At 43.8% G+C, this 23,760-nt stretch overlaps 1 protein-coding gene across 1 annotated transcript in view; it reads right to left on the bottom strand.

Moving 5' to 3' along the window:
- Positions 1 to 3,167: 3,167 nt before the first annotated feature.
- LOC123764323 (beta-galactosidase-1-like protein 2) overlaps positions 3,168 to 23,760 on the bottom strand; it is a 44,547-nt gene continuing 23,954 nt past the window's right edge. The window contains exons 7-14 of the mRNA XM_045751928.2: positions 14,629 to 14,775; positions 13,123 to 13,218; positions 11,667 to 11,761; positions 10,455 to 10,606; positions 8,147 to 8,239; positions 5,837 to 6,040; positions 5,352 to 5,574; positions 3,168 to 4,132 (exon numbers count right to left, since the gene is read on the bottom strand). Coding sequence (XP_045607884.2) covers positions 4,064 to 4,132; positions 5,352 to 5,574; positions 5,837 to 6,040; positions 8,147 to 8,239; positions 10,455 to 10,606; positions 11,667 to 11,761; positions 13,123 to 13,218; positions 14,629 to 14,775 — 1,079 coding nt within the window. The 3' untranslated portion in view covers positions 3,168 to 4,063. The remainder of the gene's footprint in view (positions 4,133 to 5,351; positions 5,575 to 5,836; positions 6,041 to 8,146; positions 8,240 to 10,454; positions 10,607 to 11,666; positions 11,762 to 13,122; positions 13,219 to 14,628; positions 14,776 to 23,760) is intronic.

Below are 23,760 nucleotides of genomic sequence, written 5' to 3'. Positions count from 1 at the left end.
TGTGTTCTCAGCAATTGTGCTGGGGAAGGGGCTCTCCATTAACCCTGTGAAAAGTTGCGTCATGAGCTTCACCTGGACCCGCCTACCAGACCAGCCAGTGGTGACCCTCGGGGGCTGTCGTCTCCCGATCGCTACCGAACACAGGTGGCTGGGGGTCGTTCTAGATGGCCCTCGGCTGACGTGGAGGCACCATGTCGACTACCTTCGGGCCTCATGCCTTCGTCGCGTGAACATCATGAAACGGGTCTCTGGTGCGGCTTGGGGGGCTTCACGGGAGTCGCTCCTAGCTCTCTACAAGGCCTTCATTCGTAGCAAGATCATGTATGCGAGTGAAGTCTATGGCTCAGCAGCAGCATCTGTCTTGGCAAGGCTGGATCCCATTCAAAATGGTGCCCTTCGCTCAGCGTTAGGAGCTATGCCCTCCTCGCCAGTTCTTTCTCTTCATGCTGAGTCGGGGCTATGGCCCCTGAGCTTTCAACGTCTTCTCGCCCACTGCCGCCAACTTCAACGGATAGTGCGTCTCCCTGCTACCCATCCACTTACTCGCCTCCAGCTCGAGGCTAACTGGTGGAATGTGCCGGCTGGACACTCCAGACGCCGTCAATTGCCTTTCGTCGTCCGGGCCTTGGATGCATATTCACAGTTTTCCCTTCCCGTCCCTATACTCACCCCCGGCCCGATCATCTCACCGGTGCCTCCGTGGGCAGAAGAGATCATTCGAGTTTCTGTCGACTTTTCCAAGCCTCCTCGTCGGAAGAGAGATTTAGAGGGTTTGGCCCCTTTAATTTTTGCAGACCTACGAGCCTCCTTATACTCTGGATACTTAGAGGTTTACACGGATGGGTCCCGCAAAGATCAGCCACCATCTACATCTGCGGCAGCATACTTTGCTCCTTTTTCTTTCTGTCAGACGTGGAAACTCTCCCCTGCTCATTCGTGCCTGGCCGGGGAATTGTTTGCAATCTTACTAGCCTTACGACTCCTTCGACAAGTTTCAGGGCCCTCTGCAGTGGTTTTCTACGTGGACTCAATCACAGCCCTACATCTGATATCATCTCGGCGTCCACGAGTCCATCGTCATACTGTGTCACAGATCCGTGGAGAACTGCTGTCATACTCTGTTACTCCAGGTTGGTCCATCTATCTCCAATGGGTTCCGTCACATGTCGGTATTAAAGGCAATGAGGTAGCCGACGCAGCAGCAGGGATGGCGCATGCTCTCCATGACTCTACAAATGTGCCTCTAGACCTTTCCGAAATTCTCCCGCAACTCCGGGCGGCTTGCCTCGTGAGTTGGGAGGCAATGATGGAGCCAGCACTCAGGTCCTCCTCTTTGGCGGGTCTACGGGAGGATTCCTCCCCGCGTCCATGGACCCGTCATCATTCTCGACTCCTCGACACTGCCATCACTCGTCTCCGGATTGGGCACACTTGCCTGGCCGCACATCTCCATCGTCTACGGCTGGTAGATTCCCCATATTGCCAGTGGTGTCCGACCCAGGAGGATACAGTGGAGCACCTTCTACTTCACTGCCCTCGATTTCATAGCGCTCGCGTCAGACTACAGAGTTCCGTTCGTAGGCTGAATATTCCCCGCCTCACAGTTCCCGTTCTCCTTGACGGGGCAGGTGCGAGAGACGAAGACGTCCGTCATGACATCCTTCGCCATACCTTCCGCTTCATCCGTCATGTCCGCGGCCTGAAGAGACTGTAAAATTTGTCGCCTGAGGAGATTGTAGGGTCTATGGCCTGAAGAGACTATAGGGGCCCCATCCCTTCGCTATTTCCCGGTATCGGGCAGCCGGGGCGCATCCGATCCCACGATCGTCGTCGCCCCTAAATCAACACAACAACAACAACATAGATTCTATTTGTTTATTAAATGCAAAAACATCATTATCTATACATTCCTCGACTCTCTTCTGCTTTTGTGATATATATTCATAGTTGTGTTTTCCCGGGTCCACCAGTGATATATTTAGGAGAATAAATCACAGCGCTCTTAAAGCTAAACCGGTTTTAAAATATGGACGCCAATACCCGTAAAATTGGATATTATCAACATACCGGCCAGACCATGTTGTTTTACCTCCGCCCAAGGGGCGATAGTGTGGATTGTGGTTAGGAAGCCTCGCCGCTACTCTGTATGGCAACTGTCCTCACGCTGTGTATGACAACTGTCCCCACGCTGTGTATGGCAACTGTCCCCACGCTGTGTACGGCAACTGTCCCCACGCTGTGTACGGCAACTGCCCCCACGCTGTGTACGGCAACTGTCCCCACACTGTGTACGGCAACTGTCCCCACGCTGTGTACGGCAACTGTCCCCACGCTGTGTACGGCAACTGTCCCCACGCTGTGTACGGCAACTGTCCCCACGCTGTGTACGGCAACTGTCCCCACGCTGTGTACGGCAACTGTCCCCACGCTGTGTACGGCAACTGTCCCCACGCTGTGTACGGCAACTGTCCCCACGCTGTGTACGGCAACTGTCCCCACGCTGTGTACGGCAACTGTCCCCACGCTGTGTACGGCAACTGTCCCCACGCTGTGTACGGCAACTGTCCCCACGCTGTGTACGGCAACTGTCCCCACGCTGTGTACGGCAACTGTCCCCACGCTGTGTACAGCAACTGTCCCCACGCTGTGTACGGCAAATATATATATATATATATATATAACTTTTTTACACATCCAAAATGTACCTGTTCTATGCAGGCAAATATATATATATACATGTTTTGTACAGGCAAGTTTTAACATTAAATTAAAGTTTCTATTAAAATCATTTTCAATAGAAACATTACTGAAACTGCTTTAATACAGATTACAAAATCATGTAATTTGAACATTAGTAGTGGTCTGTATAATTTAGATTCATTTTCGATTGATAAGTTAAAGAGCGATTTGAGTGTGATCACTGATACCCAATTATCTCAATAATACCTTATTAATATCCCATTATCTCATTAAAGACAGTGTTTCTCATCTCAACTCATTCCTGCCTATATATCCACATCACAGAACTGTAAATACATCCTTCTGAAGATGTATTAAAAACGAAAGTACTTAAGGAAATTCCTGTCTTAATCCTTCTTTCCTTCGCAGTGTGAGAAACACATAAACAAACACCTCAACACACGAAACATCTAAGAAATTAAACACCATTGAGTCACTTCAGTTTATTATGGTCGTCGTTCACATAATTTTATGTGATAAGACAAGAGAAATGTTAAAATTTAAGGTAGCCTCTCCTTATAGCTCACACCTCTCAGCTCTGGGACTAGTCTGGTTGCATACCTCTGAACTTTCTCTAACTTTGTCTTGTGCTTGACTTAATATGGACTTCACGCTGGAGCTTAACAAAATGAGTTACATTCAATATTTTAAGTCCTAAATCGAGAAATATTAATTTTAAACTTTCCTAGACTTATATATTAAAAACTGGCATCAATTCACAGTGATATATTAATTTTCATGCAAATGAGACTTTTACTATAGTATTTTTACATTTTATATTCCTCTGATGTCATAAATATTTCTGTATTAGATTTTAATCTAAGTATGTACAGTACTAAGTATTAATCTATGTATGTTCTAAGTATTAGTACAGTACATTAATTTGTGCATTTAGTTACCAAAAAGTTAAAGATAAAGTGGATGGACTAAGGCACTGAAACTGAGATCTCTATTGACAAATTATCAATTATTTGTAGATCAATAATTTAAATTGTTTAATTTCTTGAATTATTTCAATAATAACTGGATTTCTAGTCGATACAAAATATTAATTAACAAAATCTTGAATTATAAAAAGTTGCACTATTAATATGTAAACTTACGTGGGATCACTGGATTCCTTCAATAGTAGGTTCAACATCTATGAATGAATTTGGCTGGATATATATAGGAAATGCCTCATATGGACCAACAGACTTTCTCCAAAGTCCTTTATTCTTATGTTCTTAAAACACGGCCACCATGGACATCCAAGCATTTTCTGACAAGATCTTGCATGTCAGAAGCACTGGTCTGAGGCTCTCAGGGATGCAGCAGGAAGTGTTTAGGAGAGGATGGGAACGTCGGTGAAGACTATCTCAGAGGCTGCTGTGTACTGCTCGAATACCACCACCTGAAATAAGAAGTTATGGAAGCCACCTTCGTCCACAATTTTCATTCCAGATTCGACCAAGATTTCGAACATCAAGTTAGTTAAACTGTAATGCAACAGGTACAGCAAGGCTAGTAAGAGGAACATAAAGAACTAGGCCTCACTTACCCTTGGTCACTTATAAGTACTTATATACTCATCACATACAGCACAACCACAGCGATTTTTAATGCTATCAAGTTGCTACAACGTTGCCTCAAAGTAACAAGAGTACAAATAACGTTGTGGATACGTTATGTGTTTGCTGGGTACTAAGAAAAAAACCTGGTGCACAATTTTAAGGGAACTTGGAATATTTCAACTCGTCTGAATGGACCTCAAACAAATAGTCTTTCAGCCGTACCTACGAATACGAATGTTCTTTAAAGCTTTCTATCAAATCCAATATATATGTTGGTTTATATCTAAAGTAAATAATACTAAAGAGTTAATTACATTAAAAAAATAATATATACTGTATATATACATATATATAACCTATATAATAGGTTATATATAGAACAATTAGAAAAAATAGAACAAACCACCATAAATACCCAAATTAGGGAACTATTCACTCTACCCACCACGAGAGTAAGAACACGACCGGAACGTGAAGATGCCAACATAGAAGACACTGCTCAACATGTTACGTCCACTACGCCTGATTAACCTTTATATGTGCGTCGTACTCTATTTTCAACTTTTTCTTCAAACTTTAATGCCTTTTTTGTGTCTACTTGTCTACACCTGACCCCCCCCCCTTATGGTATAAATCCAATATACCATATATATATATATATATATATATATATATATATATATATATACATATATATATATATATGTATATATATATATATATATATATATATATATATATATATATATATATATATATATATATATATATATATATATATATATATATATATATATCAGTCATGGTACGTAACAGCTTTCGAGCACTTAGTTGTGAGTTCGAGCCCAATAGGGAGCTCCTTGTAGCTGAGGCTGTATACTACATTACCACTGTAAGAGCTTCCGCTCTTCATTAAGCATTGATGCGGATCAAATAAGCTGAAAAATAAGTTAATATCTTAAAATTTTCTCTAAGGTCTCAACTAAACACTTTAAGCATAAACAAACCTTAATGTTATCCGGGCAGCTACTGATTCTAAGAATTTGGAGTTTCACTTACCTCATTGGCGCCCTCTTGAAGCAGAGGTGCAGGGAGGTACAGGGTCTTGGTTGGACCGGCGTTCCAGTAACGGCCCAGGTTAAAGCCATTGACGAAGGCGACGCCCTTGCCCCAGGTACTCATGTCCAGCCAGGTGTCCTGGGGCTCCTCGGAGATGTCCACCGAGGCGCGGTACACAGCGGGGGTATCCAGGGACCCGCTGAAGGAACTCCATCCCGTCAGGCTGTTTCGGGAGAAAGTTGAACTTCAAATGTAACAATTCTGAAGGTTCATAGAACTTAAATGAGCTGTGATTTGTCAATCAGAAAAAATAAAAATGTATTAATTTTTGTTAATCTGATGCACCCAGATTTGCCTGTCAGCTGAATACATACTGGACACGTGCAATTAAGAAGACGTTAATGCCATTTGTTAATACACCATTGAAATGGGGTGCAAAATAAATGAACTAAATCAATGTTGTTGACAAGCAGCGTCTCACGCACCTGTTGACCAGCTCAGCCTTGAACTCGAGCGGGTACATGATCCACTCGTTGATCTGGAGGTCGTCAATCAGCACAGGTCCCTCCCACAGCCCCTTCTTCTGGTGGTACTTGTGCGGCTGGCCGTAGTTGACCCGCGCTAAGTTCTCCACCAGGATAGACACCTCAGCTACAGCGTCGCCGCCAGGTAGGCTCAGCTCCTTGTCACTGGTGAACGAGAGATGTCCAAAGTCATAGCGAACCGCCGCTACTTATACACACTGTGGTTATTCTGCATACTTAAATCAGCATTTTTAATAATTGTTCCATAACACTGTCTTAATGTATGTCAGTATGAAAGCCTTACATTATAATACATTATATTGTAGACGTTAGGCTTCTTTAGGTTGCCTAAAAAATTTTGGCAAAAACATTTTTTTTGAGAAACGAAATAGTTTTGTTCTCAAGTTCACCACTCATAGAAATACACATCAGGAATTAGCAGCAATTCCTGAGAATTATTGATAAAAAGTCACAACAACGTAGTTAAAAATAAATAAGCCAACACACGTATGAAACTAAATGAGTGTGACGACGTTTCGGTTCATCAAGCATCAAATAATGCATCAAACCGAAAAGAAACTGAAACGCTCCCACTTTGTGAGTTAGGAGCCGTAAATGGTACCGCCAGAAAACAGTTTTGGTTATTAAATCATAATGATCTTTCATAGTATGGCAAATTTCCAACTGTAGAACGACGAAGACACAACAGGTAGAGCGGGAAACTCGGGTATGTAACTCATACTCACCCTGAAAACAGGGTGTTCAGGGCCCAGACAGGTAGGTACAAGTTCAAGTATGTTAACTGAGACAAGAAAAAAAATACATCTCAAAAGGATAGAGTAGCTTAGGCTATATCTACCAGCCCCCCCTCCCCCCACCCCCCACGTAGGTACACCAATTCATGTTTTGTCAGACGCACGTTATTACTCTGACACACAACAACAACTGCGTGTTTCATGTTCCTTCTCTTACTTTTATCAATGAAACGTATATCAACAGTGATATATATATATATATATATATATATATATATATATATATATATATATATATATATATATATATATATATATATATATATATATATATATATATATTGGTGTATACTGGCAGCAGGTTTTCTTTCAAACATGTTTCATTGAATATGACCGCATATTCTGTATTTATTATTTTCTGGTTTAGGGCTTCTATCCCTCTAACTATTTTCTTAGCATCAGGGCTTAATTGAAATAGGAGTTCTCCAAAACTCATTTTCGTACTTTTAAGGTGAAGAAAAGAAGTGATTTACTATAGAGTGTATTACACTTATTTGTATAATTTGCACGACGTTTCGAACCTCCATGGTTCATTCTCAAGTGAACAGATCTTACAATACTAGTTGATTTTATACCCGCATTAGGTCAGGTGATAATACAATGAAGGTGAAAACACGGGGGGATACATAAGGGATAAACATAGGGGCTGCAGAAGGCTTATTGGCCCATACGAGGCATCTCCTATCTAAACACAAAGATTAATCCAGTGTAATTGGCCTGTTATGTTGGACATTGTCTTCTGTGTTGGCATCGATATGTTCTTGTCTTGTCCTTACTCTCATGGTGGGTAGAGTAAATAGTTCCGTGATTTGGGTGTTCATGGTAGGTCGCTCTATTCTTATGTGAATTGCCTCAAGAATTTGTAATCTTCTTGAATCTTGGGTTTTGTCTATTATGCAAGTATTCTTGTTCAACATTTCTCTTGTTAGAGTAATGTCATGGGCTTGTCTCATGTGATTCCTAGGGGCACCAGATTGAAGATGGCATGTCAAACGCCTCGTCAGCTTGGTCGACGTCATACCTATGTACTTTACATTGAAGGTTACATCCTTCGTGGGGGCAAGTGTACATGTATACAATGTTTGACTGCTGTAGAGGGTTCTCCGTCGGCTTCGGGCTGTTTTTGATAAGGAGTTCGGAAGTCTTCTTGGTTTTGTAGAATATTATCAGGTTTATGTTTTGGTTAGGAGTAGTGCTTTTTACTCCTTTACGGATTATTTCTTTCATTATTCTTTCCTCTTTTATATGTTCACTGTGCATGGTTGATTTGTAATATAATTTTATTGGGGGTGTTGTGGTTTCTGTTCTAGGTTCTGAACAGTTAGAGGGATAGAATAGTTAGAGGGATAGAAGCCCTAAACCAGAAAATAATAAATACAGAATATGCGGTCATATTCAATGAAACATATATATATATATATATAGATATATAGAGGTTGTGCATTATGGTACTCACAGTCCATTCCAGAAGCCAAAGGCACTGACGTCAAGAGGGTTGGAGTAGGGCTTGGTGATGACCTCTCCATCAACCAGCACTTGGGCCATGTCCCTGGGGGGAGGAGTGTGACGTCAGGTGGCGGGTTCAAGTTCAAGTACGTTTAATGAGACCATAAAATATATCTCAAAGGGATAGCGTAGGTTAGGCTATTTCTACTCTCCTCTACTTGAAGTCCCTCAAGGGGGCAAACAAATCCAGTGAGTACAGCAAATCACATGACAAGTCTTATCACATTTGACATTGCAGACTAAAATAGTAAAAAAAAGTAAAATAGTAAATACAGCATTAAGGTGTTACACTTACGGTGGAGGTTTAGTTATATTTGCCACCAAGGCAAGAGGAAGGAGTATAAAACTTATGAAACTATCAGTGACAGTGGATGTAACTTAATCTATGTTTGCATTTTGAATAATACTCTAAATCTAAATAATATTAGTAATCTAAATAATCTAAATCTAAGTAGATGCTAAAACGTGTGCCTATTTGCTTTCATCTGGATCTACTCATCTAAATGAGGCTTGCAAGACCGAACAATAGCTCCCCAGCCCAATATTTTTAACCCGTGTCAAGTTAATGCAGTGATTATTATTCCATTTGTTTCCCATCGTACGTCCTGCTGAAGTTACTTATTCTTAAGTTACTTATTGATCTTGCTCTGACAATCTCTTATTGTATACGATTACAGCAGTACGGAACTTTTACAGACATTCTTCTGTATCTAGCTTCCACCAGTGACCCTTGATCCTACTGTTTGTCATTGTGAATAATGTCACTTTATCTTTTTTGTTTATTAAGCCTCAATACCGTATATGTTGTGATCATATCTCCTCTGTATATCCTTCCTTTCAGCGTTGTGAGGACGACTTCTCTCAGCTTTTCGGTGTAACAGAGTTTGCTCCGTTCAGGCACCACTCTTGTTGTATACTTTTATACTTGTGAATTGTTTTGGTTCTCTTCTGTCCAGCTCTGTCTGCATCATTGCGTGTGTGTGTGTGTGTGTGTGTGTGTGTGTGTGTGTGTGTGTGTGTGTATGTGTGTGTGTGTGTGTGTGTGTGTGTGTGTGTGTGTGTGTGTGTGTGTGTGTGTGTGTGTGTGTGTGTATGTATGTGTGTGTGTGTGTGTGTGTGTGTGTGTGTGTGTGTGTGTAGTGTGGGCACACACACGCGCGTGTTCGCTTGTGTGAATGCACATGTGTATACATATGTACATGCTTCATTTAAATGATGACAAACGCGAAAAAATCTTGAAACTAAATTATATTCTTAATTATCCGCACCAAATTAATAATTAAAACGCTACGAACATTTTTTTTTTAATTTTGTGTAAATGAAAAAGCACTTACACTTAAACTACAGCCTTAAATAAATAGTTCTGTAATATGATGAATACTGAAGGTGTGATTCCCAAGTTCTTAAACTATACTTTCTTCTAGACACTGTTAAATGAGAGCTTATATTAAAATATTAAAAATATGAAAAGCATTATTAGTAAATTATTAAAAATCGTTTGTGTCATTGGTAGCATTTGTTATGCTGTAAACTGTGTGCTGACTTAGTCAAAATCAGGAGGAAACTGACAGGAATTTTAGTATTAAAGCAAAATTTAGATTTTGAGATTGGAATTTTCCCGTTAAAAATGCAGTAGCAAAAATCCCCAACGATGTTACTTATGATGAGAGAAATGACTTTATATATACTTTTATATGATTTGTATTCAAATAGTGTAATTATGTGTTAAGTTGTCACAATAAACACAAAAAGACATGGCAGCTCTCTAATTAATCGGTATTTGGCGTGCTGGTGTTGGCAAAAGTAACAAAAATATATATATATATATATATATATATATATATATATATATATATATATATATATATACTGTATATTCTTGGGTCGATGTCTTTTAAATAAAGCTCAAAATGTATGTTCCTAAAATGCTACGCTTTTAGTTCTATGCAAAACAAGAATTATAACATGAAAAAACTGTGACTGCCCCAATTTAATTGATGTGGATAACACAACTTTGCAAGAATGTTAATTCCTTGAATTCGGAATTATATTTTTTGTAACACAAATACATATTGTAAACAGTCAAAATATACACAATAACTGTGTAGGGTACAACAACATTAGGAATACGGAGGGAAGCATATCTTGTCAGCTATCGCAGCATATCTCACACTTCATGTTATATATGGTCAAGAACACCCAACTCTCTTCTCACTCTTCCCCATCCCATCTCCTGGCCCCTGTGAGCCTTCACTAACCTGACGTGACCCCGTATCTTGAGGGTAGCGTTTGGGGCGGCGAGGTAGGCGTTGGTAGTGTAAAGGATGTAGCCGTACGACTGGCCACTCTGGTTGTTGATGGGCAGGAGTTCCATGTTGATAGGGCCCTCGCTCGTCTCGAAGCTCGGATGCTAAGACGAGGAGGAGTTAGTTTTGTTTAGTTCATTTATTTTGCACCACAGGTCCAGGCCAATTCTGTGAATTGTAGTGGACCCCATACCCATCCTGTGGCTGTTAGTGAACTCCATACCCAAGAGTTCAAGAAGAGACCACAACAGTTTATAAACTAAGCAATTAACATTTGTGGTGAGGGAGTAACATATAAGAAAGAAAAAAGGCACGGAACGAGAGAATATATCATACATAATTAAACACAAGAATGGTAAATATCGTCCTTTCATCTTTTCGAACGTGAACTTTACGAAGCTTCGAATCCCACCATTATTTATACACAAAAATTTCTAATCAACCAATTTTCAATGAAAACAAATTCAGCATACATACACTACGCATATTGCATGATTGTTTGTTAAAATACGAGTTAATTATTCATCCATTTTGTGTGTAAATAATGCTATCATTGGAAGATCTGAAGCTTTCATGTGGACACCAACCAAGGCCTAACATGTTAGCTCTTAAACTGAAGGCGGTTGAACTGTCTGTCAATCAGAGTCACTATATATATACAGGCCTCTTAAGGTCACCGCACGGGAGACATCTCCCGTTAAGATCTCCAATATCATCTATTGATACTGGTAATGGTTCAAAAGGGCCACCACTTACGGGCTATTCATGCCCGTGCCACCTTTTGGGTGGCTTAATCTTCATCAATCAATCAATCAAAGGTCACCGCCACAACACCGGATGCCCACACTGTAACCAGAGCAGAGCAGGTAGGACCTATGTTAGTTAGGTCTGTGTTCTCAACAATAAACGGACCTAAGAAGACATTTGTATTTATCTACAGTTCCTTGGCAGGCACGACAACCACCCAATACGTATGCGACGGAGAGAGTCGAAATAAGCATCTTACTGAGTGTACTTTGTACATTAAGTCGCACAGCTTTCCTGCTATTGGACGATGCTACGATACTGACTACGTCCTTAATTTGTGCGCACGTTTGATAAGACGTAAGGGTGCGTTACCCACCTCACAGACCGTGACATTTTGAGATATACTCGGGACCTTACTTGTGAGAGGAGGGTGGGAAGGTCGATGACGTCAGTGACCGGAGCTGTAGGGTAGGCCACCTTAGTGCGTTCTGGCGGTGGTTCCGGGTCATCCACTGGAATGAAATCGAAATTGAAATTGAAATTGAAATAAGTTTATTGATGTAAAATACACACAAAGGGATGAGGTAGCTCAAGCTATTCTCACCCCGTTCAGTACATCGTGTTAATACATACATATACACACATCACAAACAATAAACATATTACCAAACATTCTGAGAGATAAACATCTACATTTCCTACTGGAATGAAAGAGCACACTAGATCACTTCTGCTCCCGTGTTCTAGGGTAGAGTAGGTTAATTCTAGCCGCCCAATTTTAGATGGGAGATTAGGTCACTTCTAGCGCCAAGTTAGAGGGGACAATTGGTCAATTCTAGCACTAAGTTAAGGGGACACTAACTCAATTCCAGACCAAGTTAAAGGACAGAATAAGTCATTTCTCAATTTTTTCTTATGACGAGTTTTTTTTAACTTCTGATGAACCTATAGGAAGAAAAAACACAAATTTATTTTTTAGTAATCGATTAATTAATATTAGTAGCTGAGAGAAATGTGAGAGTAAACTACCTGCTGGTAGTTTATTACACATTGTTTTATCTTTATTTAAGAAAATACAATATAAATCACATATACATAAGTTTTACAAGGCAATTACAAGCGTTTGCCGTGCTGACATATTCAAGTTTTCAATTAAATAAATTATAATTTATATTGCATATTCATAAACTATGAGTGATTCAAATTCATATGACAATAAGAAAACTTTCTAGGAAATCATAGTGACTCGAGCCTTACCTCTTAGTGACTCCAGACTTACCTCTTAGTGACTCCAGACTTACCTCTTAGTGACTCCAGCCTTACCTCTTAGTGACTCCAGACTTATCTCTTAGTGACCCCAGTCTTACTTCTTAGTGACTCCAGCCTTACCTCTTAGTGACTCCAGACTTACCTCTTAGTGACCCCAGTCTTACCTCTTAGTGACTCCAGCCTTACCTCTTAGTGACTCCAGCCTTACCTCTTAGTGACTCCAGACTTACCTCTTAGTGACCCCAGCCTTACCTCTTAGTGACTCCAGACTTACCTCTTAGTGACTCGAGCCTTACCTCTTAGTGACTCCAGACTTACCTCTTAGTGACTCCAGACTTACCTCTTAGTGACCCCAGTCTTACTTCTTAGTGACTCCAGCCTTACCTCTTAGTGACTCCAGACTTACCTCTTAGTGACCCCAGTCTTACCTCTTAGTGACTCCAGACTTACCTCTTAGTGACCCCAGCCTTACCTCTTAGTGACTACAGACTTACCTCTTAGTGACTCCAGACTTACCTCTTAGTGACTCCAGACTTACCTCTTAGCGACCCCAGTCTTACCTCTTAGTGACTCCAGACTTACCTCTTAGTGACTCCAGACTTACCTATTCCCCCCAGCGGGTTGAACTTGGCCAAGACCTCTTTGACGAGGGAGTATTTCTCGGTGTAGTCGCCGGCCTCTGTCAGCACTGCGTCGTAGTCTGATGGGAGACAACCAGGATACATTATGTGCGTGCGTGTGCGTGTGTGTGTGTATGTATGTGTGTGTGTGTGTGTGTGTGTGTGTGTGTATGTGTGTGTGTGTGTGTGTGTATTTGTGTGTGTGTGTGTGTGTGTGTGTGTGTGTGTGTGTGTGTGTGTGTGTGTGTGTGTGTGTGTGTGTGTGTGTGTGTGTGTGTGTGTGTGTGTGTGTGTGTGAGCGAGCATATTTTAACAACAAACCCAGAAGAACAGGGATGTTTGTATAAACAATTTAAACAGAGGACCTAAGAGAGGTCTAGAGTAGATACGAGAGTACAGAGAGGCACCTCCGAGGCTCTGGAGCCAGGAGTAACAGAACAGGAGGAGACACAGCCGGTAACTTTCAACCATTTCTGTTGAGGTTCCAGACGCTATGTAGGACGAGGAAGGAAGAACTACGGAGAAGCAGAATACTTTTCTAAGAGAGACAATACAGTACACAAGGTGAAGCACTTGCATAATTACGGAATCTTATACAATAGCTCAAGGGAAAATGTGGAGTGAGACAATGATCTTAGGAATGACAGGGTCGCGACGTCTGTAGTGGAGGTTCATGTAAGCCACAGAGGGTCAGAGGGTCTATCAAACGTTACCAAGATTATCAAAACGGAGAAGGCTTGCATCTGTACCTTGATCTGCAAGTTACTCCAGAGATTATCATAGATGTCTTTGGTTCAACACCAGAAGGAGGAGTAGAGACCTACCATAGGATCAACAGGACCAGGAGGAGCGAGGACCTACCATAGGATCAACAGGACCAGGAGGAGCGAGGACCTACCATAGGATCAACAGGACCAGGAGGAGCGAGGACCTACCATAGGATCAACAGGACCAGGAGGAGCGAGGACCTACCATAGGATCAACAGGACCAGGAGGAGCGAGGACCTACCATAGGATCAACAGGACCAGGAGGAGCGAGGACCTACCATAGGATCAACAGGACCAGGAGGAGCGAGGACCTACCATAGGATCAACAGGACCAGGAGGAGCGAGGACCTATCAGAGGATCAACAGGACCAGGAGGAGCGAGGACCTACCAGAGGATCAACAGGACCAGGAGGAGCGAGGACCTACCAGAGGATCAACAGGACCAGGAGGAGCGAGGACCTACCAGAGGATCAACAGGACCAGGAGGAGCGAGGACCTACCATAGGATCAACAGGACCAGGAGGAGCGAGGACCTACCATAGGATCAACAGGACCAGGAGGAGCAGAGACCTACCATAGGATCAACAGGACCAGGAGGAGCGAGGACCTACCAGAGGATCAACAGGACCAGGAGGAGCGAGGACCTACCAGAGGATCAACAGGACCAGGAGGAGCGAGGACCTACCAGAGGATCAACAGGACCAGGAGGAGCGAGGACCTACCATAGGAGGAGACATCGGGGGCGAAGTGGGGCCAGACGTCGAGGGTGTTGGCGCCCGCCATGAAGCCAAAACTGGTGCCGCCGATGAACATGTACATGTTGACGGAGGCGTTGTGCTGCAGGATGTCCTCCAGCATCTCTGAGAACTCTGTGGGTGACCCCAGGTGGAGGGCAGCGAGGGAGAGAGAGAGGGGGAGAGGGAGGGAGAGAGAGAGAGAGAGAATTACTTTACAATTATGATGGTAGCATATAGGACAGTCTTGTATAATTTATTTTACAATAATGATGACAGCTTAGGACAGTCCTGTATAATTTACAGGACTATATCCTGGTTACAAAGGATTTCTTTAAATATTGCTCAATATATATATATATATATATATATATATATATATATATATATAACTGAAAACTCACACCCCAGAAGTGACTCGAACCCATACTCCCAGAAGCAACGCATCTGGTATGTACAAGACGCCTTAATCCACTTGACCATCACGACCGGACATAATGAGGTGATAGCCGAGGCTATTTGAACCACCCCACCGCCGGCACTCGGATAGTTATCTTGGGCATAGCATTTTACCAAATCACCTCATTCTTTGGGGCAACACGTGAGGAACACAAATGCGAACAAGCCTGAATGGTCCCCAGGACATATGCAACTGAAAACTCACACCCCAGAAGTGACTCGAACCCATACTCCCAGAAGCAACGCATCTGGTATGTACAAGACGCCTTAATCCACTTGACCATCACGACCGGACATAATGAGGTGATAGCCGAGGCTATTTGAACCACCCCACCGCCGGCACTCGGATAGTTATCTTGGGCATAGCATTTTACCAAATCACCTCATTCTTTGGGGCAACACGTGAGGAACACAAATGCGAACAAGCCTGAATGGTCCCCAGGACATATGCAACTGAAAACTCACACCCCAGAAGTGACTCGAACCCATACTCCCAGAAGCAACGCATCTGGTATGTACAAGACGCCTTAATCCACTTGACCATCACGACCGGACATAATGAGGTGATAGCCGAGGCTATTTGAACCACCCCACCCCCGGCACTCGGATAGTTATCTTGGGCATAGCATTTTACCAAATCACCTCATTCTTTGGGGCAACACGTGAGGAACACAAATGCGAACAAGCCTGAATGGTCCCCAGGACATATGCAACTGAAAACTCACACCCCAGAAGTGACTCGAACCCATACTCCCAGAAGCAACGCATCTGGTATGTACAAGACGCCTTAATCCACTTGACCATCACGACCGGACATAATGAGGTGATAGCCGAGGCTATTTGAACCACCCCACCGCCGGCACTCGGATAGTTATCTTGGGCATAGCATTTTACCAAATCACCTCATTCTTTGGGGCAACACGTGAGGAACACAAATGCGAACAAGCCTGAATGGTCCCCAGGACATATGCAACTGAAAACTCACACCCCAGAAGTGACTCGAACCCATACTCCCAGAAGCAACGCATCTGGTATGTACAAGACGCCTTAATCCACTTGACCATCACGACCGGACATAATGAGGTGATAGCCGAGGCTATTTGAACCACCCCACCGCCGGCACTCGGATAGTTATCTTGGGCATAGCATTTTACCAAATCACCTCATTCTTTGGGGCAACACGTGAGGAACACAAATGCGAACAAGCCTGAATGGTCCCCAGGACATATGCAACTGAAAACTCACACCCCAGAAGTGACTCGAACCCATACTCCCAGAAGCAACGCATCTGGTATGTACAAGACGCCTTAATCCACTTGACCATCACGACCGGACATAATGAGGTGATATGGGTTCGAGTCACTTCTGGGGTGTGAGTTTTCAGTTGCATATGTCCTGGGGACCATTCAGGCTTGTTCGCATTTGTGTTCCTCACGTGTTGCCCCAAAGAATGAGGTGATTTGGTAAAATGCTATGCCCAAGATAACTATCCGAGTGCCGGCGGTGGGGTGGTTCAAATAGCCTCGGCTATCACCTCATTATGTCCGGTCGTGATGGTCAAGTGGATTAAGGCGTCTTGTACATACCAGATGCGTTGCTTCTGGGAGTATGGGTTCGAGTCACTTCTGGGGTGTGAGTTTTCAGTTGCATATGTCCTGGGGACCATTCAGGCTTGTTCGCATTTGTGTTCCTCACGTGTTGCCCCAAAGAATGAGGTGATTTGGTAAAATGCTATGCCCAAGATAACTATCCGAGTGCCGGCGGTGGGGTGGTTCAAATAGCCTCGGCTATCACCTCATTATGTCCGGTCGTGATGGTCAAGTGGATTAAGGCGTCTTGTACATACCGGATGCGTTGCTTCTGGGAGTATGGGTTCGAGTCACTTCTGGGGTGTGAGTTTTCAGTTGCATATGTCCTGGGGACCATTCAGGCTTGTTCGCATTTGTGTTCCTCACGTGTTGCCCCAAAGAATGAGGTGATTTGGTAAAATGCTATGCCCAAGATAACTATCCGAGTGCCGGCGGTGGGGTGGTTCAAATAGCCTCGGCTATCACCTCATTATGTCCGGTCGTGATGGTCAAGTGGATTAAGGCGTCTTGTACATACCAGATGCGTTGCTTCTGGGAGTATGGGTTCGAGTCACTTCTGGGGTGTGAGTTTTCAGTTGCATATGTCCTGGGGACCATTCAGGCTTGTTCGCATATATATATATATATATATATATTATGATATTTGATGTTTTTCTGATAATTTTTCCGATATTTGTCCTCGCACAATCTTCTCCATCAGCTTGCATGGTATGCAGGTTAGGGACACTGGCCTGTAGTTCAGTGCCTCCTGTCTATCCCCTTTCTTGTATATCGGGACTACATTAGCTGCTTTCCAAATTTCTGGCAGTTCCCACTGCTGCCAGTGATTTGTTATACACTATGGAGAGTGGCAAGTGTGTGTGTGTGTGTGTCCTCACTTTTTCACTCATAAAATACACCTGAGTTCCCACACATAATAGTCGCCAGCCGTGTATATGTGTCACCCTCAATGTGTCACTCCTAAGCCACAGCTGAGACCCCGACACATGTGTGGTCGGCCGCCCTCGTGTCCTCGTCCCAGGTCCACCATCCATCACCTCTTGAAGCGATCCTACCTATCACCCCACGTGCTGTCTCCTCCACTTTTGTGCCTTTAATTGCACTATTATAAATCTTTCACCTTCCCGCCTAGACTCGTCCGTCATGGCGCCCGGCGGGAGCCTCGCCCGGCCTCAATCTACACCACTCGCTAATGACTTCCTCGGCCCCCGTCTCGTTAAAATCCTTTGTTCACTTCGGTATCTGTCTTCTTAATTTCTCGAGTATTTTTCACTGCCACTCTCACTGCCCGGCGAAAATAGGCACCCGGGGAGTAAGGCAGCTGTTGTGGGGGGTTGTATGCTGTCAAAAGTAGTTTGGCCTTATGGAGGGTATATATATATATATATATATATATATATATATATATATATATATATATATATATATATATATATATATATATATATACATATATTTATATATATACATATATTTATATATATACATATATTTATATATATACATATATATATATATATATATATATATATATATATATATATATATATATATATATATATGTCGTACCTAGTAGCCAGAACGGACTTCTCAGCCTACTATGCAAGGCCCGATTTGCCTAATAAGCCAAGTTTTCATGAAATAATTGTTTTTCGACTACCTAACCTACCTAACCTAACCTAACCTAACTTTTTCGGCCACTTAACCTAACCTAACCTATAGAGATAGTTTAGGTTAGGTTAGGTAGGGTTGGTTAGGTTTGGTCATATATCTACGTTAATTTTATCTTAAATAAAAACAAATTGACCTCATACGTAATGAAATGGGTAGCTTTATCATTTCACAAGAAAAAAATTTGAGACAATATATTAATTCAGGAAAACTTGGCTTATTAGGCAAATCGGGCCTTGCATAGTAGGCCAAAAAGTGCGTTCTGGCTACTAGGTACGACATATATATATATATATATATATATATATATATATATATATATATATATATATATATATATATATATATATATATATATATATATATTCATAGGTTTTCTGCCCCCGACACCTGGAATTATTATTAATTATTATTGTAGGGGGTCGGGAAGCTTGTTAGGTTTATGGACGTTCTTGAGCCAGCGACTGTTCAGCCCAACGTTAGAATTACGACGTGTTATGAGAGAGGTCAGGTGGTCCCCCAGGCCACTGAGTATGACACTGTCTTCTTTATGGTACACCCAACTTATGGAATCATTTAATTTACTTCTTCTTATATGTATTAGTTATTGATTGATATATTATATATATGTATGTATGTATTCATCTTTTGTTGATGTCCACACCTGCACTAGTCCCTGAAGGCAACTCTCCACACCTGCACTAGTCCCACTCGTTCCCGTATGAAGGCAACTCTCCACACCTGCACTCGTCTCTGTACGAAGGCAACTCTCCCACACCTGCACTCGTCCCTGTACGAAGGCAACTCTCCCACACCTGCACTCGTCCAACTACGACTGTAAATTGTCATAAAAAAGTCGGGTGTGTGTGAATATACCTGGCAGCTGGACCTGGTTAACTACCAGCATGTGTTTACAGACTGACTTGGGTGATAGAGAAAGTTGCAATTGTTCCACTTCCAAAGTTCCCCTTTTCAGCCAAACGGCATATCACAGCCTAACCTTCAATGTTGTCCCTAAAACACGATTCACAAATTGATTTACATCCAGAACCAGGGGCCAGATTCACGAAGCAGTTACGCAAATACATACGAACGTGTACATCTTTCCTCAATCTTTGACGGCTTTGGTTACATTTATTAAACAGTTTACAAGCTTTGAAAACTTGCAAACTGTTGTTGTTGTTATAAACAGCCTCCTGGTGCTTCGGAGCGCATTAACTGTTTAATAATTGTAAACAAAGCCGCCAGAGATTGAAAAAAGATGTTCAGGTTCGTAAGTGTTTGCGTAACATCTTCGTGAATCTAGCCCCCAGGACTCAACAAGCACTTACGACATGTGTGTGGCTCTTACGTGCTCACCTACGATAGCCTATATCTCTTACCTCGATCATGTCTGTCTAGTCTGTATTTACTAAACAGTTTACGAGCTGCGAAGTGCTACGAGGTTGTCCCCAACCAAAGATAATTATTATTATGAACGATCTCGTAGCTCAGAGCTCGTACACTATTTCCTAATGCAGACGATTGAGGTAACAGGTAGAGATCTCGTAAGTGAACACGTAAGAAGTAGAGCTCTCGTAAGTGTGCATGTAAGATCTTATAAGTGGACTCGTAAGAGGTAGAGATCTCGTCAATGAACACGTAATTCACGATGAAATGGCAATAACGTGCTATACCTAGGAAAAAATCTTTGGAGCAGGACGACGGGATCGAACCAGCGTCAATCCTGTGAATCCTGGCCCCAGGTCCTTAATTACTACCGATCTACATGGGGGGCGGAAATGGTGAAGTTGCCACAATCATCTCTCGTCACCTGGAGTGGAACCTAAGACCTCTTGCTTGTGGAGTGAGTGGCACTCCTTGGCACACCCCAGTGTGTGGTAACCTGCATCCGTGTCACCCCCACCAACACACTTGCAACACACTCAAACACACACACACACACACACTCGCACTTGTTCAAACACACTCATACACACATAATGAGCCACACTCAACGCGGGCCCTCGTCTTCTCCCGCCTGGAATCAAGCTCAGCTCAATCCTCTGAAGCAGAGCAACGTGTGTGAATATCTGAGGCTACGAGTGCCCCCAAATAACTTCAGAGTCCCTCGGAAATGTGGTTTTAAACAAAATGTAAAAAGTTCCGGCATCCTTTCATAGAGGGCCTCCTTGAGGGGAAGTTGTAGATGATAACCTGTGACCATGCAGCTTGGGTGTTGATAGAGAGCATCGCCGCTCTCAGGAGTCGGAGAGAGAGAGACCAGTGAGCTGTGAAGCGAGGCTTGGAAAATATTGTCATTACTTTTAATTTCATTTCCTCGGGCGAAAATGATTTAAGTTCTACCGTGAGAGTATCAGGTGGGACGCGTGTCACTCCCAGATGGCTCTTTAAGGTTCGCTGTAAATGCCAACGCCAAAACGAGGCCGTCATTAGCGTTGGCAACGCGCGTGCGGGAAAAAATTCAACTTTACGCCAACGAATTTTTATTAATTAGCGTTTGCTGGGGGAACTAACTAACCAGGCTGCTGGAGAAAGGTCAAGGGTGCCAGGTGCCAGGTGGCGGAGAGAGGTCAAGGGTGCCAGGTGCCAGGTGGCGGAGAGAGGTCAAGGGTGCCAGGTGCCGGAGAGAGGTCAAGGGTGCCAGGTGCCAGGTGGCGGAGAGAGGTCAAGGGTGCCAGGTGCTAGGTGCCGGAGAGAGGTCAAGGGTGCCAGGTGCCGGAGAGAGGTCAAGGGTGCCAGGTGCCAGCTGCTACATCTATCTGGACAAGCATCTTGTCCAGATAGATGTAGTTGTGCCCAGACATGCAAGTTATCCTGCAGAGCACCAAACACATTTCATTTCCTCCCTACGATGCAATGATTACAGAGATCAATGTCCCAGCGGCCCCTTTGTGGCTTCCTGGTCGGTGGCCTGGTCAACCAGGCTGTTAGATGCCGCTGCTCGCATTCTGACGTATAAATCACAGTCCGGTTTTTCTTATTCAGGGAACTCTCTTAACAAATTCTTTCAGACTGTTCGTTATTGTAACTGGTTATCATTATTCTTTCAAGTTGCCTTACCAATTTCAGGTTAGGTGTGTGTGTGTTTACTCACCTATTTGTGTCTGCAGGATCGAGCTCTGGCTCTTGGACCCCGCTTTTGTAGCCGTTGGTTATCTAATGCAATGACCCCCTGGCCTATTCCCTTATCATACCGGGTTTTAAAGTTATGAATGGAGTTTGCCTCTAGAACCTGTTCCTTTAGGTTATTCTATTTACTCACTACCCTCATGCTAAAAGAAAACTTTCTAACATCTCTATGACACATGTGAGTCTCAAGCCTCCATAGGTGTCCCCTTGTTATATTGTTATTCATTAATTTAAAAACATTTCCACTGCTTCCATCTTGTCAATCCCTCTTAAGTATTTTATACGTCTGTATCATGTCCTCCCCCTCTCCCTCCTCCTTTCTAACGTCGTCAGGTTTAATTCGCTGAGTCTGTCTTCATACCTCATCCCTTGCAGCTCCTGTCGTCTCTGTCTATCTTCATCTGTCTCGATTCTTCTCATAATTTTTGCATCGTCAGCAAACATTGAGAGGAATGAGTCTATACCCTCTGGAAGGTCGTTTACATATATCAGAAACAGGATGGGTCAGAAAGATAGGAACAGATGTGTGTACTCATCTAGTTGTACTCACCTAGTTGGGTTTGCGGGGGTTGAGCTGTGGTATAACCCGTCCGTTTCATGACAGAGAATCTCCCATTCGGTATCCAGTGTCTGGCCTACTATTTCCTCCGCCTAGTTTCATTACATTACATTTACTTGGGCCGAACTTTAGTAGCCGTGTACTCACCTAGTTGTGTTTGCGGGGGTTGATCTCTGGCTCTTTGGTCCCGCCTCTCAACCGTGTGTGTGTGTGTGTGTGTGTGTGTGTGTGTGTGTGTGTGTGTGTGTGTGTGTGTGTGTGTGTGTGTGTGTGTGTGTGTGTGTGTGTGTGTGTGTGTGTGTGTGTGTGTGAGTGTGTGAGTGTGTGTGCATGCGTGCGTTACTCTTCTTTTTTAACCCTTAAAATTGTGTTTAAATACATTTGTCACCCGCTGGAATATGGCCGGATTTTGTGCTAATTCACCTTTCCTCTTTGAAAAACAAAATATTCTGTATCGTGCCTGTCTGTCGGAGATGGGAACCTGTCACCTGGCTTGACGGGTCTATGTTGCAGCTGGGCCACATGGCGAGAACATTGGCTATGCTGCATGTGGGAGGCCTGCAGGAACAATGGCTATGCTGCAGGTGGGAGGCCTGCAGGAACAATGGCTATGCTGCAGGTGGGAGACCTGCAGGAACAATGGCTATGCTGCAGGTGGGAGGCCTGCAGGAACAATGGCTATGCTGCAGGTGGGAGGCCTGCAGGAACAATGGCTATGCTGCAGGTGGGAGACCTGCAGGAACAATGGCTATGCTGCAGGTGGGAGGCCTGCAGGAACAATGGCTATGCTGCAGGTGGGAGGCCTGCAGGAACAATGGCTATGCTGCAGGTGGGAGGCCTGCAGGAACAATGGCTATGCTGCAGGTGGGAGGCCTGCAGGAACAATGGCTATGCTGCAGGTGGGAGGCCTGGAGGAACAATGGCTATGCTGCAGGTGGGAGGCCTGCAGGAACATTGGCTATGCTGCAGGTGGGAGGCCTGCAGGAACATTGGCTATGCTGCAGGTGGGAGGCCTGCAGGAACAATGGCTATGCTGCAGGTGGGAGACCTGCAGGAACAATGGCTATGCTGCAGGTGGGAGACCTGCAGGAACAATGGCTATGCTGCAGGTGGGAGGCCTGCAGGAACAATGGCTATGCTGCAGGTGGGAGGCCTGGAGGAACAATGGCTATGCTGCAGGTGGGAGGCCTGCAGGAACAATGGCATGCTGGAGGTGGGAGGCCTGCAGGAACAATGGCTATGCTGCAAATGGGAGACCTGCAGGAACAATGGCTATGCTGCAGGTGGGAGACCTGCAGGAACAATGGCTATGCTGCAGGTGGGAGGCCTGCAGGAACAATGGCTATGCTGCAGGTGGGAGGCCTGCAGGAACAATGGCTATGCTGCAGGTGGGAGGCCTGCAGGAACAATGACTATGCTGCAGGTGGGAGGCCTGCAGGAACAATGGCTATGCTGCAGGTGGGAGACCTGCAGGAACAATGGCTATGCTGCAGGTGGGAGGCCTGCAGGAACAATGGCTATGCTGCAGGTGGGAGACCTGCAGGAACAATGGCTATGCTGCAGGTGGGAGGCCTGCAGGAACAATGGCTATGCTGCAGGTGGGAGACCTGCAGGAACAATGGCTATGCTGCAGGTGGGAGGCCTGGAGGAAGAAGGGACATTACACTTGCCACTCCAATCATGTTGTTGTTTAATATCCGCTACCTGGAA

Source organism: Procambarus clarkii, chromosome 82 (genome assembly GCF_040958095.1).
Source record: "Procambarus clarkii isolate CNS0578487 chromosome 82, FALCON_Pclarkii_2.0, whole genome shotgun sequence".
Lineage (NCBI taxonomy): Eukaryota > Metazoa > Arthropoda > Malacostraca > Decapoda > Cambaridae > Procambarus > Procambarus clarkii.
Note: the sequence above shows the minus strand (reverse complement) of the source record. Positions and strands in the feature narration are given on the sequence as shown.